This window comes from Arvicola amphibius, chromosome 18 (genome assembly GCF_903992535.2).
Source record: "Arvicola amphibius chromosome 18, mArvAmp1.2, whole genome shotgun sequence".
NCBI classification, from domain to species: domain Eukaryota; kingdom Metazoa; phylum Chordata; class Mammalia; order Rodentia; family Cricetidae; genus Arvicola; species Arvicola amphibius.
The window spans coordinates 16,506,266-16,526,179 of record NC_052064.1 but is presented as its reverse complement, the minus strand read 5'-3'; the positions used below and the strand labels follow the sequence as shown (position 1 = coordinate 16,526,179).

Here is a 19,914-nt window from a genome sequence, read left to right as displayed (position 1 = left end):
GGCGGGCTATGAATGAAAAGTTCCCTAAAGTTGGAATGCATTTGATTGTGGTTCCTCAAGTAGAACAGTCCAGATAAAGCTTGGATTAAGGTGGGGTCACTATTGTGATATGAAACGATTTATTAGCAGTGATCTTGGCATAAAGATCCCAGATGATAGTGGGAACTTCTAGATAAACATTATCAACATTTGGTAAGTAAATTACTCAAATTAGATTAGAGAAAAATATACATCACTTAAAACTCCAATCTCTATGAGAATTTCAAACCTCAACACGGATGGGTTAAAAACCTGTTAAAACTCTGATCTCAAAGGAAATGGTAGGAACAGCAATTCTAAAAATTAGAGAGGTGCACACGCTGTCAAAGTTTTCTGAATATAAACTCTACAGTTAGAAGTGAAAAATTCAGTTCTAAAACATATATAATGAACAAATTGCCATTCATATCCCATCTGAAAGATGATATAAATTCTATAAAGGTTCACAATATATACTTTGATATTCAGAAATACAGAGAACAAAAATCTAAAAGAGATGAACAATTCTTAAGTTTATATTGAACACATTAAACAAAGAAGTTAAATTACATAAATACAATAAACAAATATGTCGCCTACTACCTACTGAACCATTTTTCACACATATATTGTTTCCTTATAAATGAAAATTTAAAATGGTGAAAAATTACTCTCATTGCCTTGAACGATGTTTCAACGATGTAATAAAATCTTTATAACATTAAATGAGAACAGAATCGCTAGTGTTACGTGTTTGGCAATATTAGAGTAATGCTTTATACAAAGAATAAAAATCAAAGCTGCACTACAACTGGTCCTCAATTTTTGAGATATGGTGTACTCTCGGAGAAGTTTATACAGGAATGCAAGATCCATTTATGAATTAGACATATAGGTATATAACTACTGATGAACAAAATATCAAAACAGATACACAAAGAGAAAGAGAGAAAGACTAAGTAAAGGCATTATAAAAGCAAGTAAAAAGAGGGAGTGAATTAACAACATTTGGCTCTTTCCACATTAAATAACCCTATCATGCTCAACTGAAAGACATGTTGTGAAGTCTGAATTTGGATCTGGAGGGGATGTGCACAGGCTGCTTTAATAAGCAGTACCAGTGGCCCAAGCACAAACTTCAGTGGATAAATACTGTGTATGGTCTGTGTAAATTCTATAATAATAACTTATCAAAATACCCAAGACCCACGTGTGTAGGTTCTAACACATTTCACTTAAAATGACAGTGAATCAGTTCTAAAGGAGCTAAAGCCTGCAAGCAATAGCAGGAAAATTTTAAATAAAAAGTGAAACCAAAGCACTTTTTCCAAATAAATGCTTTATTTAGAGTAAATCAGAAAGGTTATAAATATTTTTGTGATAAACAAATGCTTATTATAAAAATGTCACTTGAAGCTAGTGGGCTATAAGCATATATAGCTATATATACACATATGTATATATATAGCTCATGAGTATTGCATGTATATGTTACAGAATTTGTATTTAGAATGGTTACATTATCTCAAAGAAAAAACACTATCATAATAAATTTATTTATAATTTACTGTGTAAAGATGATGAAATACATGTTATTTTAAATTGTCCACAGGGAGGTGAATAGTATAGTATCTAAAAGTAAACAGTACCACAAGTGGATACTGCGGATGTTATTGACCATATAGTCTCTCCCCTTGCTATTGCCGCAGGAAAGCGTGCATGCTCCCGTGTAAGTTAGCAATCCTGGCTGTGCTCCAGGATACACTGTTGACAGAACAGGTGCCAGATGGATGTGACTTGGGAGCCATCTGTAGCTAGAGACCTGACCTGAGCTTCCGCTGAATTTTGTTTTACATTTTCATAGCCGCTTTCAGTCTAATTTTACTTTTTCATGATAAAATATTAAACTAGATTATTAAAAAGATTTTAAAACTTACACATCAGTAAAAATCTTGACTAATTGTGTTTTTAAATAAAGCAGCCAGTAGCAAATAAAAATTGACAAAAGAACAGTGTGAGCCGGGCGGTGGTGGCGCACGCCTTTAATCCCAGCACTCGGGAGGCAGAGGCAGGCGGATCTCTGTGAGTTCGAGGCCAGCCTGGTCTACAAGAGCTAGTTCCAGGCCAGGCTCTAAAAAAAGCTGCAGAGAAACCCTGTCTCGAAAAACCAAAAAAAGAAAAAAGAAAAAAAAAAAAAGAACAGTGTGAGCCAAAGTAAAATTATCTTATTGCAAATACATTTTCCTATTATATCGTAGTACAACATTACCATACCAAAATTTCACCAACATTGATTACAAGATTTTCTGATACAAATGTAAACAAATTTGCATAACTTTCATACAAATAATTTATTATTTATTTTATTACCATTTATTATATTTTATTACCAAATTTCTAATTCTTACCTTCTATAAGTTTTCCCGTGTGTTCTGCACTTCCACCGGGAAGAATCTTAGCAATATAGGCTCCAATTTCTCCACCATGTCCAGGGATTTCTTTCCCACCAACAATTCTAATTCCGAGCCCATTACCTGCATTTAAAAAATAGCGAACTGTTAGTAATAACTAAAGAAGCAAATATCTATCAAAAATAGGTTACAGAAAAGGTGGATTAAATACCCAGAAGCCAACTCTAAGAATAGAAACGTAAAATCAATAACAAAATTACATTATTCGGATGCCCAAATAGATAATAATAATACATAAGGTTATTGGCACTTAAGTATAATCTACAGTGATTAGATTATCATTGAATGCTTTCCCAAAGTTTCTTATATTCATTCAAATAGTAAATGCTCCCAAATGAAACCACACACACACACACACACACACACACATATAATAAATTACAAAAGAATATGTTAAGAAAAATTCTAGACTAAACAATTTAACTATGAAGCAAAGAACAATTTACTACCAGAAATATAGTCATGGCTATTGTAAACTGGACAAATATAATCCCAATGCAGATACAACTTCCTGTAGCATAAGACCATAACCTATGGTTACTCTTCAAGAAGAATGTGCATTACTTAGAGATTGCTTTGAGACTTTGAAGTCTTGCCCCACTTCTAGTTTACTCTCTGGGTTTCCTGTGTGATAAAATGAGGTGAACCACGCTCCTTGCTCTGACATGCCATGGCCAGGCCTTTCCAGCCCCTATGGACTCTACTACTGGACCTGTCATGGCCAGGTCTTTCCAGACCCCATGGACTCTACTGCTGCAAGCAAAAGACAAATTAACTTGACTTTCTGTAACTTGCTTTTGTCACATCACAAGAAAAGTAATTAAAATAGAATCTGAGGAGAGTTCAAAGGCGGTAGTTGGAGTGATTATGTTTAAAGTCTACTAAATTGAGGTATGATATTTTCAAATAGTAAGCTAAAATATTATAAACAGAATGGCTGGAATAAACTGTTAAATATCTATATAGCATAACAAAATAGTCGTGGAATTTTTGAAAACATGAGATACCGATGCCCTTATTAGGTAATTTTCAGAGTGCTAAATGCATGTGTCATCTGATTTCTAGTGTATTTTCAACTTTTAACCTGTACGTCAACGTGTGTTTAAAAATACACAGGAATGAAAACATGACTTGTAAAATGAAGATGGTTCTCTTTTAGTGTCATGCATTACATCATTGCCATCTATAGCAAGGAAGTCATAGTACATAAGTGTATAAAGAAATGCATGCCTACCCCTGTATGTGGAAGAAGGTTGGATACATATAATTTTAGACATTTAGAAATGCCAAATGGAGATCTAGATGAGCACTTTAATTTTGATATCTGCAGCTAAGGGTAAAGGGAAACTATAATCTTCATAAGAAAATGAAATAAAATGTGGTTTTCAAATTTTATTAGTAAAAAATTAAGGAAATGAAATATAGAGAATTGTTCACACACATTGTTTCTAACTCATACTTAGGAATTTTTTTAACACAAATATTATTATTCATGCAGTCATTGTTCCATATTTTATTTCAAGTATTTTGCAACTTTTTGGAAGCAGAGATATTCCTGATTTAATATTTAAACAAAGGGAGATTTTATCTTACACCAGTCAGAATGAGCACATCAGTTAAACACATGACAGCTTGTGTGTGGAGTAAGGAGAACACTCATCCACTGATGGGTGGGAGTGCAAACTTGTACAGCCACTGTGGAAGTCAGGACGGCATTTCCTTAGGAAGTTAGAAATTGATCTGTCTCCAGATCTCTTCTCAAAGGATTGCTTAGCATTCCATATACTCAAAGGATACTGTACACTACTAGAGAAACACTTGCACAACCATGTTCATTTATGCCTTACTCATAATATCCAGAAACGGGAAACAGCCAAGATGACTGTTTCCAGAACTCTCTGAACCAGAAACGGGAAACAGCCAAGATGTCTGTTTCCAGAACTCTCTGAAGCTGCAGTGTCCAATTAGGTCTTTATTCCTTTTATGGTAAGTAACATCCATTCTATAGATACAGTACTGCCTCACAGAGCGAAGGAGACTTCTGAGAAGTTGTTGACAGGCACCTTTGTTGACCCTTCATAGTGTATGCTTCAATGAAGATGGTTATTATACGTGGCGATATCTTCTCTTGGACCCCCCCACCAGGTAATGTGGTCTGTCATTTGCTCAAGCATCTGGGTGCAGTGCATGATCTCACCACCATTCACATAGAAATTCACATTTGCGTTGCTTCCTCTTACATATATCTTTAATTTCTTGGTGTCAATGTATTTTTAAAAACCTGGAAAATATTTTAATTATAGCAATTATATGTTCAAACTTTGGTTTAATGTGCTTTGATATTATTAATCGACAGGGCATGAACTTGTGTGTGGGGTTTCCTATCGCATTAGAAGGGCCAGGCCATACTACTATGCTACGGAGCAGAAGGAAGGAATGAGTTTTACTCATGCTTTGGCACTTGTCCAATATTACCACTTGTGAGCCGCTCCAGCCACAGGAGGGGCCAGCCGCTCCCCCCCACCCCCAGGACCTCTATTGCCAGGTTCCTCCCACAGAAAACTCTCACTGCCCACACTGCTTGACCCTGCCCTTTCCCTAGAGAGTAAAAAGCCCAACCTCTGGACAGGAAATCCTACCAGTCTCCACTCTGGAAAGCTTCCCCCTGAAAAGTCCCACCTCCTGCTCCAAGAAACTCGATGTAAGCCCTGCCTTCTGCTCAGGTCTCTGCTGTTTCTCACCTGAGCAGAGGCAGTCACTCTCCTGGATTTTTTCCTCCCAATAAATCTCTTGTATGAGGTTTGTTGTGCGGTGTGACTTTCGGTTTTCCTTGGCTCCCGACTGCCGGGATACCTTTCCATCCCAGCCATAATGCTTACACCATTTACTCTGTGTCTTAGCGGCTTAGCTACCGAAAGTCAAACAGAACTAAAAACTGGCTCTAAAATATCCTAACTAATGAAAAACTTATTTTAATGCAACATTAAGTGGAATTTCAAAACATAAAATAAATAATATTTTAAGTCATATAAATTTATAGTTTACACTTCAGGTTTAGGACTTAATAGTTAACATGAGCACAAACTAACCCAGGACTCAGGGGGACTGCCATCCACCAAAGACTACAGTACTAACTTTATACAATTTTTATTATTAGAGGAATCATTAAATAATTCATAGAAGCTTTAGAGAAAGTGAAGAAAGGAAGGAATTCTGCTGCAGGATGCATTTAGAATCTCTGTTCTGTTCTCACAAAGTAGGCATTAACTTTCCTTAAGATTCTAAGAATTCCATCCTATTCCCAGGAATTTACTGGGTTCGTTTGAAGCAGTAGGGCACTGTGACTCTTTTCTCCCAGATTTCTGAATTCTCTGAACACTGCTGTTTCTGGGAGTGTTATCCAGATACCTGGAACTACTGTTCTGCTACCTCGTGGCTCATTCTGCTGGAGTACAGTGAGGATTATTAGGTCTGCAGCTTTCTTTTTAGGCATGCAAAAACGTATTTCAATGGAACACTTAGAAACTATTGTTTATGAGAGTCTTACATCAGGTCAAATTTCTGTAATTTAATCTTTTGTGTTTTATTTAAATATAGCAACACTGTACAGTCAAAACCAATTCTGTAAGTGACTTAAAATCCCAAGGTACTATAGTATTTCTAATAGTGTATCGACATATATCATAACTGAAAAGTTTTTTTTGCTTTTATTTTCTGTTCCATCTTGCAGGGTCGTCCCTGTTCATCTGAGGAAGAAAAATAATGTATGCTCTGTTTTTTTGTTTGCGAGGGTCTGTAGGTTTTTTTATGTTTAATTGCTGTTTTTGTCCTGTATTTCCTTGGTGGTCATGTTTCTAGTTATTCCGACACTGAAAATGACACATTGAAGTCTTTGACTATTTATTAATTCCGACAATCATTATTTCATATACTTAAGGGCTCTGATTTTTAGCTCAAACATGTTTATAATAATTACATATTCTTGGTGAATTCTCTCACTATATAGACAGATTTTGCTTTGTGTTATTTATTATTAATTACTTTTGCCATCTTTTGGCTACTATATGAACTTTGTGCAATGCTTTTATTTTCAACTTAGTTGGGTCTTTGGAGCTAATCTAAACACTTAGAAAGCACATTAGCAAATACTCTTTGCTAATGGTGTCTGATTGGTAAGTTTAATCTATTTACTGTCAAGGAAATAGCCTTTAGAAGAATCATATTGCCACTTTGTTGTTTGTTTTCTGCATACTTTATAGATTTTGACTATTGCTTCCTGTATTTTTACTTTATTTCATGTTTATTTTATGACACTGACATAATTTGATTTACTTTTATTTCTACTTATCTATATTCTACTGATATTCCCTTTGTGTTTACTATGAGAGTTTTATATTTGAACCTACTATTAAAACTGTCAAATATCAAATGATGCCAATTTATCTTCAGTTCCACATACAAACTCTATGATCTCTGTTATAACCCACTATCACAAATTATAGCTATATATGTTATATGTCCAACCACATCAATTAATAATGATTTCATGCCCTTGTCTTTACATCTAATAGAAAATAAAAAATACTACCACAAATCATATAAAGAAAACTTTCAATGCTGAAATATTATATAGAGAGCTATAAAACAAAAGCGTCTCTTAATGAGTGAACTATAAACTAAAAAAATTATAAATAATTGACAACTTGAGCATTTGGAAGTTGAGTAAATCATACAACAGAGAGAGAAGTATACATTCCAGAGAAATTACTGGCCTGAGAGGAAGAACAGAGGAACTCTACTTTGCCTTTCTGGATGACTTCTGTACCATGCTCAGCTGTCACGTGACTTGAACGGGGCAGAATGAGCCATAAAAACCAAAGTCATTGTTGCTATGGAATGGAGCAAGTAGGAAATCTGAAGATTCTCTAGGTATTAAGTTAGGCCGCTTATAACTAGATCAGTCAGAGTTAACAAACTCTCTCCATGCTTTGCAGTAAATGGAGTCTTGGAATATAGACAGCATAGACCAGACAGAGTCTAAGCCACCTTGAATATCTAGTCTGAAGAAGATAACCCGGATATATAACACAGGTAAGAAACTAGAAAATTTAAAACTTACTTAAGCAATTTCTCCCCAATTTATAAACCAATGTGTTTTTTACATCCTTAGAGGTAGCTGCAAGTCACTTGAGGTGAACTTGTGGCCCATCACCGGCTATTTAGATAGAACTCTTAGACAAATATAAATATAAGACTATTCAAAGACATCACATGAAAATATATACATAGAACAATCTTGGAACATGACATTAAAATACTTAACAAACAAGCTAAATCATGACTTGTAAAATAATCACACATTATAACAAATGGAAATTATTCTATGAATGCCATGTATTTTATATTCCAGAAATCAATTAATATGTGTCTTATTGACAGCAAAGAACAAAGAACACATGATTGTCTTACTATACCTAGTCAATATCTTGGGCAAAATGCTGAATACATTCATAATAAAGACCTTAAACTAAACTAGAAGTGAAGACTCAGGTATGATTCATATAGGTATGGTATGTTCCTATTGTCCTAGTACAATAGGGACAGGAGACCATCCTCCAACTACCCAGTGAGTTCAAGGCAAGCCGTAGTTACAAAAGACCCTCTCTCATACAACACAAGACAAAACAACAGAAAAACAAACAATAGGAAACAAACAAACAAAAAATCCCAAGGTGAAAATAGGAAGATGCTTGCATATTCCTATTTGTAACATTGTCATTGTGAAAGAATAAATGTGTTCCTTAAATGTCAGGGTGGAACAAGGATGCCTGTCCTAACTACTGTTTTCAGGATCACACAGAAAATTCTATGTAGCGCTACCAAACACTGAACATGCAAATTGAAATAGGAATAGTAAATACTCTATTGGCAGATGGCATAATTTTGCATGTACAAAATTATGAGTATTGGACTAAAATCGTAAGAAGAGTAAATGTGTGAGGCCATAAGCTAGAGGTTAATATGCAAATATCAATTTCTATATCATGTCAACAGATTTTAAAAATCACAATTAAGAAAACTCTTCACAATTAGCTCAAACAGAATAAAAAATTAAACACATTTAGTAGGATAAATGCTAATTTTATAGACAGTAAATAAAAATAATAGTGAGAAGTTGTAGAGGAAATCTATTTATTTATTTATTTTTGGTTTTTCGAGACAGGGTTTCTCTGTGGCTTTGGAGCCTGTCCTGGAACTAGCTCTTGTAGACCAGGCTGGTCTTGAACTCACAGAGATCTGCCTGCCTCTGCCTCCCAAGTGCTGTAGAGGAAATCTAAATAAATGAGATGTTGCATATTCACGGACTGGAAATTTCTGTGTTTTTAGGAAGCAGTTTTATGTTTGATCTGTGCTTTCAGCACAATCCCTATCACACTGAGCAGACATCTGTGAAGGAGGACGTCAAGTCCTTTGGACATAAATTAATGAGTGGTATAGCTGTGTCAAATGGTAGATTTAGTTTTAGCTTTTTGAGAATGTTCAATACTGATTTCTATAGTAGCTGCCACAGCTTTCAATATTTAGGAATACACATATACATATATATTCATATATTTGTATATGTAAATGCATAATATTATATATGCACAATATAATATATGTACAGAAATGTATATATTATTGCAATAGCAATTGATGAAAAGAGAAGGCATGAATTTAAATGAGGGTGGGGAAGGATACATGGAAGGGTTTGGAGGGAGGAAAGAAAAGGGAGCAATGTAATGAATTATAAGCTCAAAAAACACAGATGGATGAAAACAAACCAGAAATAAATGTAAGAAGATACATACTCTACAAAGATGTTGAGATTTAATACATAAAAACTTTTACAACTGAGGTGGCAAACAACCTAATAAGAAACAGTATGTTTGGTCCTCAGTTCACCAGGGCTTCTTAGTGGACAGTCACCTGACCAGGGCCTCTGTGTGGACGGTCACCTGAACAGGGCCTCTGTGTGGACAGTCACTTCACTGGGGCCTCTGTGTGGACAGTCACCTCACCAGGACCTCTAGGTGGACAGTCACCTCCTATGGCAACTCTCAGCAAGGACAATCATAAGGGAACCTATCATTGATTGAAGGAATATTATAAGACAAGATCAATATGAGAAATGATTATATAGATAGTTTCTTAAGAAATTTTTCAGAGACTGTGCTTTTTCCCTCTACATGGGCTCTTATCAGCTCTTCAGGTGCATGCCATAACCACTCAGAAGAACAGAGGCCCCTGATGAACCAAAAGCTATTCTAGCTGCAACTCTCATGGAATCAAATTGGCCAGCAGAAATACAGACAACAAAGACCAGAGGGCTAATCAAACAAGGAACAAAACACATCCAACAAACACAAACTCAGAAATCAGCAATGTCTTTAAAATTTTACCAGAATTTTCTGCTTATATGGAGTGGGCCTGAAACACAGGTAGTGCACAGTAATTGAGAACGAATACAAGAAATAACCAGGGTATATTTCATTAACCTGAAAATTTATTTTATCTCACACTTCAAATAATGAAAATCTCATTTGTAATGTAAAGATTTAATAAATATTAAGCATTTCTGGATCAGGAAATACAAAGAAATATAAAAATGATTATGCTGGAAGTGACGTAGGAACCACGACAATGAAATAAAAGGTGAGATCTAGATTGTATCTTAATGCAATAGATAAAATAATTGATTAGTGAAGAAACTCAAAATCTGATAAGACTTACAGCTGTCTTATCAGTAATATGTGTCCATGCTGATTTCCTTTGTCTGATGCTAGGTTTATGTCAACATTAGGAAAACTGGGCAAAAAACAGACATTGCTTTTTGAGCCATTTTCTTGAGTCCAAAATTATTCCAAATAAGAAGCTTACAAAGTCTAACATCAGCTTTGATCTATAAATAGACACAAGCAATCTGATGGCTTAGCACGATTGTCAGTGTTCACCTTGGACAAATACAGAAAAATCTGATCCTAAGATCCCCAAGCCTCTATTTTCTCTATACTCGGCGGCCATTGCATTCAAAGGAACAAACCACACCAGAATGCGGTGACCACGATCCTTCCTGAAGCAGTAATTATGAGCACTGCCGAATGACGCACTGTTAGGAATGCAGAAAATGAACATGGGATCTGTGCCACTTGAGTGACTCTTCATGCACAGACCATGTCATTACGCTTTTTGTATTCAAATGAATAGTCTGCTATTTTTGGAAATGTGCTATAAAACAGATATAAATGGTTGTTTTCTAAAATTTAACGAGTCATTCAAGCCGAAAAATAAATACCTATGTCAATATGACATTAGAATTAGAAATGACCAGAGAGTTCAGTTTGCTTTACCTGACACTGTGTGATCCTTGGAGTCTCTGGCTATTTTCACTCTCGCATGAGGAAAGATGTAGTGCATCGTCTTGCCATTCATTTGCAGAATCTAGGCCATACAAGGGATTCGGTCAAAATAAGTTATAAAAACCCTTGAAATACATTGTGCAGAAGTACACTTGTTCAATTCAACGCATACCAATTAAATCAATGAAAATATACCAGATGATTCTTGAATGATGGCAACTGAAGGCTTTACCCTCACGCCGCATACCGATTAAGTTAGTTTCTGAGTTCAGTATGGTGTTTCATTTATAACCCATCTCTCCGGAAGACTGACTTGTCTTATTTGGGAAATCAACGAGCATGTAAATCTGTTTTTGAAGGATGTTTCAGACAACAGTGACATGTACTTAATTATCGATGACAATGAGTAATTTATATTTGAGAAATTCCAGCTCACGATTTCACACTTGAAAGTCAGGGAATGGAAAGGCACTGTTAACCTTAAGTAATTAAATGAAACTAGTGGAGAAATCTCAGAGAATATCCATCGCTGACACCATACCTGGGTCTGTGATATATTTAAGGTGCTGGAATTTATTGTGAAATTTTACTGAGGAGATCTACTACATTCATGTTCAGAATAGTTCTGTGGAAATGAATAAAGACTTCGTTCATTCAAATGCTCCCTGGTTCTGTCCCTATATTCGACAGTTATGCCACTGATGGGGACATTTCTCGTTACTACAGGAGCTCCTGAAGCGGGGGCAGCATTGAAGCTGCTGTTGTGTCGGTGGTTCCCAAACTATCACACGACTGGTCTTTCCTTTGAAATGTCTGTAGGTTTAACTGTTTGCTTTTAAATTTATTCTGTGTGTCTGTTACATCATATATTCGGATCCCATTCATGACCCATCCTTTCACATCCATGCTCAGCTCCTGCACCCCCAACAAAATAAAAAAAAATTAAGAAGAGAAGGAGAAAAATGGAGAAAGGGAAAAAATTTAAAATCTCATCATGGAAGCTGTAGAGTGACACTGTGAGTCACAGAGTACAACCCCTTTTTGTCCATTTATCTTTACTTGCAAGTGTTCATTGCAAAGAGTCATTTGAGGCCCCTGGTTTCTACTATACTATCAATGCTGGGCACTCACTGGGACTCCTGTTGGGTATCCTGTTGTTGAGATTATTCCTTAAAATTAGTGTATGCCACCTCAACCTTATTTCGGTGATTTTATGACTTTATAAAGAGTTAATGACAATTTAGGGCATTTATTCAAAAATAAACTAAGACAACACTATTTTGCATTTAGGGTTTCTTTCTGTTTTCTATATTCATTCTCTAGATAAAAATTCACAACGCATAAACTGCAGTTCTCAAGAACAGGCAGGGTTTTGGTGTGTTCATGAGAGTTTTATCAGTGAATTATTATCACATTTTAACCGATATCTGTGATGTTGGGATACTGAACATCTTCATTTCCATGCTTGTTTCCTTAGAATATCTCCACACAATTCCACAAATTCTAAGACTTTGCAGCCAGCATCATGCGTTCACTTAGTAAAATATTAAACTTGTATAGTTATGATTGCTATATATGAGTCAATAGAGAGCAGAATCACAATTGCAGGCAAATATTGACAGAGCCTCTGAAAAATAGGCTTACAGGGCAGCTGCTTGTTGTTCTTGTACCAATATTATCAAGAGCATGCCCAGGGACACCGGAGGGTAAGTGATACACCAAAGTGCTAGATTCTGCCATCACCATCTTCTGATGATTCTACATCATCAAGATTGTCACCTGCACAGATACCAGAAAATGCACTACTCTTTCCTAACCACACATATTTTGATGGGCTGCGTCTACATATTTATGAAGTAATTAAATTTGCATTAGTATAATTTTTATTTACACGTCCACTTTGTGTATCATAAATGCTTGCTATAGGGAACAGATGTCTGCCTGTTTCCCCACACTGTACTGGACACTGCACACCTACATGTCAGGGTATGTAGGGCAGACAGCTCCTCTGTTGTTTCATAATCAAAGACATAAGACATAGTTATACCAAAGCATTAGGAAAAGAGACTTTCTCCAGCTTTGTAGCAAGATAGTACTGGCAGTTTTACAGATGTCCTATGGCATGAGGGGACTTACTGATGACAATCTGAATGACCAGTATGCCTAGCAAAGTGAGCAGAGTCTAGAGAGAGAAAACAGAGTGTTTATCTACAAATGTAAGAAAAAGTATGGTCCCTTCAGAGGAGGTTAATATACCTAAGGCAGGAGCTCCACAGGGCTTGGCGACGACATGAGCTTTACTGGGACAGTGGGGCATATTGTTAGAGACAACAAATGGTGGCTTATTTAAACAACTGTCATCAAAGACTATCAATCCTCTTTATATAGAAAAACCTTAAAAATAAATAGGATTGCATGATCTGTTTGTTCCACACAGAACATTTAGATTTCCCTTGAATAGTACAAATATTAAAATGTGCATATTTGAAAGGAGACAAATGCTGCGTTGGTGAATTTGTAGTTAATATGATTATAAATCTAGTACTTTTTTCCAGCAATAGTCCTCTATCTATGTAGGGTTTTGTATACAAATTTTTATAGAAGACAAATTCATGTTTGAATTAGTCAGTTGGATTTTATCCTCTTTCCCTCAGAGCATTTTGTGAGAACAAATTCTTGTTGTGTATGTTTCAAGTAATAGCATCTTTGTTTATTGGTATCAAGAGCTCAGTATTACCTTTTATTACCAGACCCGCAAAGAATAAAATAAAATGAGAATACATCTAGACCAAGATAAAGTTCTTGATTTAAAGGAGAAAACAGTATTTGAAGACAAATATCAACACAGGAAAGCATGAACTTTAACCATGTAATTAAACTTTGAATGCTGTCTATTTAAGGCACATGTTATCTCCTATATAGAATCCACTTAGAAAACATATAAAGAAAAGCAAAGAAATTATTAACATAAAAATCAATATGTCTGCTACTTGTTGAAGGAGAGACTGTGACTCACAAGGGGCGTGCAGGTTTCTGCAACAAGCCATGCTCTCTGTCTCAGCTATTGGGGTACTCGTATGGCTGTTCACTTTATAACTGTATGATTTAATCATTTTCATCATTACATAATGTTTTATAGTTTAATTAATACTAATTCAAATTCATTTTTGAAAACGTAAGACTTCTATCAGCAATAAATTACATTATGATTGTTATGTTCATTTAACATGAATCTTTATCCTTCTGTTTGTTGAACTAGCTAGAATTTTACGAAATGATCTTCAATAAACCTCTTCTTTATTTTCTTACATATTTAAAATGGTACTATGTCCTCAAAGTTACTCAGCTACACATGCCAGTATCAGAAAACTAAAAACAAAATGTTATTTGTAATACATGTATTTTAGCTATCTAAATAGAATAGAACAGAATTTTAAAATTCATTGGAATAGATACAGATTACCTCCATGTATTCTCAGACAACATTATGTAACAATTTAGTTAAAGAACTCTTGAGTATTCATAGAAGAGTGTTTGATTGCAAGGGGAATTTAGATTTGTGCTTTCTATAGCAGCTGTTATGATTTTCTTAACATAGTTAACATTCCATTGACTTTGTCCAGGCTTGTAGGGAGCACTAAGCTACAGAGACCTAGATGGGCAATAAATGATAACTATATTGCTTTCATTATTGTGGACATTCCTAGCCAGATCTTTATGGTGAGAATCAAAACAAAACTATAAATACAATGTTAAGAGTAACAAAAAATACAATTCAGTATAATGATATATTAAGATACAAAAGACCCAAAAGTATGTAAAGATTTAGTCAATATTGTCCTAAACAACAACATGTTAAAAACAAGAAAAGAGAATCTTTACAATATTTTTCTTACACATATGTATATTGCACAATGTTCTTGCAATCTCTTTAAGTAGCTCCATGTATTTTTTTTTATTCATTACCAGAGATGGGATATCCACAAAATAATCATCTATTGCATGAATGAATCATTTAAGTTGTCTTAATGTGCAACACAATGTGCAACAAACTGATAAAACAAAGTACTATTTTCATTAAATTACCGAAAGGAAACACTCTTGAACTTGACTGATAAATATTTTGGTTAACAGATTCGCCTATTTTGGGGCTGACTCTTGTTGTTAACAATTCCGGGAGATTGTCAAACTGGTCACTGACCTGCTCTTGATGTTGACTGAGGGGTCTAGAGCGAACCAATCTTTCTGGCAATTTCCGGTCCAGACCATGGCTATTTTCCAAGCGAGACTCCCTGGGTTTATCAAACCAATCCGTTTCCTCCCGACGCAAGTGGTAGGCTTTGGAGACCAAGGAAACATCATACATTGCAACTGCAACTGATACAGGTGATAGAGGGAAGCAAGTGTCTGCAGTATTAGCATGCACTGGGCTTGTGGACCACAGCATGCATTTTCAGACATAACCTGCGTCAGAACTAGACACGTTTCCAACAGTATCTACAAAGTTTCGGAAAACAGAATAATCTAAAGAAAAAGAGGCACACATATGCGCAACATCTCATAGTCAACAAAACAGTACAAAATTACATTTTAAATCAGTATAAATGAAATTTAGATGACAATAAAAAACAAAAGTGTATAAGGATAATTTCATTCAACTTAAATCCATCAGTTCCTACTTAGATACCTTACCCTGCAACCCACCATGCATGACCAGACATCAACAGGTAATGCACTGTGAGAATATGCAAGTGTCTCTTAGCGTTCCACTTTTGTATAAGTCAAGCAGTAGCATATGGCTTCTGGCTACAACACTGAGTGAATATATTTTTGAAAAATATGACATTTCTACGATAATCATAGAATAAAAGCATTTAAGCCCAAGATACCCTATGTGTTATTGTTAGAAACTTGTGGACTACAAGAAGTTTATAGCTTAATAATAAAAATATATCTAAAATATGTATATATGAGAACCTTTAATATGAATAAAATTATGATTATCTGAATTTTAGCACTGACTTAGAAATTTGACAACTACTTTTTACTAACTTACCGCTGTGATGAAACTTGATAGTATATTTTGAAATTTTCATCGCATTTAAAGCATTCAAATATAAATTTAAAAATTTCACCTAGTTAAATCAGTACTTTCCAAGTTTCTTTAGCATATTCCAAAGTGACAGTTGTACTAAATGGCTAACACTGAACAGGCATATGTTACTTCTTCTTGGCATTCCCTGCCTATATTCTTACTCCCCTCAGCAATTAAAAGCCTTTGGAAACAATTTATCCTTGCCTCCCAAGTGACAATGAAATGGCCTGTTCCCTTGCTCAGCCTGGTACATGATGCTTTCAATATTATTTTCTTTAAATGGCAGCTTCTAAACTGCCACAGACTGAGCTCTCTTGTCCATGTTGTTGAAGGTGGCTTTCTGTGTCTACTTAAAAAATCTCTGCAGAGACGGCCATTTCCAGCACTTATTGGCTGGTAGAAGTAGACAGCCAGTGTGTGCGTCTCCGCTCAGTTTCACATCTGCAGCCTTGCACACCAGCGATCCTCAGCCACACCCCCTCTCCCAAGTACACGTGGAATGGGGCGTGGCATAGCATGGTTTCACCAATTTTAGAGTTGATGCTTGGGTTGTGGCTACGTTTACTCTTGACTGATTTTCCCATTAGACTAGCAGCTGCTTTAAGAGGAAATTTATAATTCTTTTGTTATTTTCTCCTCTTTCAATTTTCTTCTCCAACTTATTGGAGTATAGTGTTTAATAAAATTTTACAGAATGAGTGAAGCATAGACTTATTTGTCATCATCTAAAGAAAGAAGTTAAGTATCATAGTTATGATAGTTTTAGATAAATAACTTCTCTTCATATCTTTTTATAGATATCCAATATTCTTTTCATAATCTACTTGGTAATTATTGTTCTAAACCACAGTAGCAATTTGAAGCTGAGTGAACAAACTTATAAAATTATTCAGTATAACAAATGCTTGATAAATAAAACTATAAAACCAGATAGTCATCAGTCAGTGAACTTACTAGATTATATTTAACCTCACTTAGGAGAAAATAATTTTGTATAGGTATTAAATATATTTATCATTCAGTTTTAAGGTCTTGATTTTTCCTAAATAAAGGACGGGCAGTGATGGTACATGCCTTTAATCCCAGCACTCAGGAGGCAGAGGAAGACAGAACTCTGTGAGTTTGAGACCAGCCTGGTCTACAAGAGCTAGTTCCAGGACAGTTAGGACTGTCACACAGAGAAACCCTGACTCGAAAAACTAAAAATAAAAAAAAAATAAAGTAAAAATTTATCATGTTTTCATCATGTGGTTATTCTGAATAATACAGGCTTTCATTCGAATATGTAACTTCCCTAATTGCATTCTAAATACAACTGTTTAAATGTGTTTGAGGGGGTCTCTGGATTTTACAAATATGACAGAACCTCAACCTGATCCAATTTTTCATCAGTTTATCTTCAATTCTGATAACTTACTTTGATTTTTGTTATTTCTAATAACAGTCTCATATGTAACTGAACAAAAAAAAGATATCTGCCGCCTTTTATAGGACTATAGACTCAACCTAAGCCACCAGATTGGGTGACTCTGCTCCTGCGTCACATCTGTCTTCCTCATGGGAGAGTCAGCTGCTCCTAATTGCTTGGGTTTGATCTGCTGCGGTGGAACGAATCTTAGAAAATATAAAATGTATGTTCCATGCTGATTCAAGTAATTTTATTTGTTTTCCTATCACTACAAAAACTTCAAGTATTTGCAGGATACACAAACAATGAAAACATAACATTTTACTTTGCACGTATTTTAAAGATACCCAGTGTAATGAAATAACAAAGTTACTAATGAAATTCAATTTGTTATAGCCTTTCACCTAGTTATGCATCGATATTCTTTATGAGTGAATTTTGTCTGCTTCATTTTAAAATATATTTTAGTTCTCAAATTTCCATCCAATTGTACATTTTTTTTTTGCTTTGGCACAATCTTTCTTTGCCTCAAAACTGTATAGGATGTGTGCTATCTTATCATGTTATCATCAAACCAAAGCTCAGTCAGTGATTACTTCTATAAACAAAATATAGAAATAAAAATACTTGGTTAATTTGATACGTATGGAATCAAATAAATGTCACATTTTGGGCTAGTTACAAACATTCACATGTCCAACATCAAGTTACAAATCTACCACATTTCTGAGGAATAATACTACTTGTCAAATTCTTTCCAGATAATGGTCACCTTTGTGTACATATCCTTTAGGTATTGGGTTGCTCCATAATTCCAAGAGAGTTTGTTTTATTTTTATAGATGAGGCCATTGATGGCTTCTCATACCTTTTCTCAGTCATTCTTCATGTGTACAATGAGAATAGGTGTGTACTAGACTAAAATAACAGCTGTTTCCACATAATGTCAGGTAAGTTAATTGGATTATTTCAAATACTGGCCTAGGACAGACAGAAATGTTTTACTTAAATAATAAACTGTCAATAAAAATGGTCAACCAATCAGTCTGTAATGAGAAAAACCAGGTTTGAAAGAAACTTAGTGATCAGAACTTCATAAGAAACATAAACGGTTTTTACCTCAGGCCCACAGACCACACCCCCCCCCCCCACCTCAGTTCAGCCAATAGTCTCTAAAATTAAATCTGTGTCTACATCAGAATAAAAAAATTTTCTTCATAAAAACACGTTTTGATGTGAGTTTTTACTGAGAAAGATTCAAATGGGAGAATATTTGCTGTGGGATGTCTTTCTATACACTCTGAATATATGTTGCTCTCATTGGTTGAGAAATAAATCTGTTTTGGCCTATGGCAAGGCAGAATTGAGCCAGGCAGGAAATCCAGACAGAGACAGAGGAGAGGAAAGATGGAGATGCCAGTCAGCCTGCCTCTGAGGGAACAAGACACGTAGAATATGAGCAACCAAGCCATGAATTGTGTGGCAAAGCATAGATAAAAGATATTGTTTAATTTAATTGTAAGTGTTCGATAATAATTATCCCGAGCCATCGGCCAAACATTTATAAATAATATTAAAGCCTCTGGGTCAGGAACCGGTGGGCAGGAGAGAAACCTCTGATTACAAATATTCATATCATTTTAGTATTTTTTAGTATCCAAATGAAGTGATATTTGCATTTGTTTAGACGTGTTTTATTTCCAGGGTTTCAGCCCCGTATCTATTCAGACATAAACCAATATACAAGATGGGTGCAGTGGCTCATGTCCTTGATACAAGCATTTCTGGGCCTGAAATTGGGGGAATCACCATCAGTTCAGCTAGTGTGACTGGAATAGTGAGTTCCAGGCCAGTGTGAGCTACAGAATAGGATCTATCTTTAAAAAAACTTAATAAAAATGTTAGATAAATAAATAAGATTATTTATCTAACATTATAGGCTTTACATAATAATTTAAAATCTCTATATTTCTCTCTATATTTCTATAAGAATTTCCAAATTAAAACAACTCTAGTGTCTTGTTCAACCAAAAACGTAGCAAGACACCTTTGGGCAAAAAGGAAAAGCAATGAAATGCCAAAGGATGCAGGAAGGATTAGATGCCAGGGCACAACAGGAAGGCCTAGACTCCAGACAGTTACATCTGCAAAAGCAGAGTAAATTTTTCAGTTGATTTAAATAGAATTTTTTATATAAAAATTTCATACTAAAATTATTTTTAATATCATGACTAGAGCTAAACTTTCGAATGCGTAACAGTAAATTTACAAATTTGTCAGCAATAATCTTCATAATAAAGGAAGATGAAACACATCTATTCAGTGAGAATGATAAAATTCTGTGTTATGCTAACATCAAGCAGTTGCGAAAGCTGTCTGCAAGAGAATCGTAACCTCTGATGTTCAAACACTCAAACACTTCGTTACAAAGTGGAACCAAGTGTTACTCGGTGGCTCTAATTCTTAGTGATTTTATTAAAATTTATTAAATACGTCAAAATATAGTTTTAAAGTGCAAAGAACC

At 35.1% G+C, this 19,914-nt stretch overlaps 1 protein-coding gene across 1 annotated transcript in view; it reads right to left on the bottom strand.

The window, feature by feature from the left end:
- Positions 1-19,914, bottom strand: part of Pclo (piccolo presynaptic cytomatrix protein) — a 266,676-nt gene that overhangs the window by 83,342 nt on the left and 163,420 nt on the right. Inside the window, 3 exon segments of the mRNA XM_038315454.1 lie at positions 2,427-2,552; positions 10,880-10,970; positions 15,090-15,226. Of these exon segments, the coding sequence (XP_038171382.1) occupies positions 2,427-2,552; positions 10,880-10,970; positions 15,090-15,226 (354 nt within the window).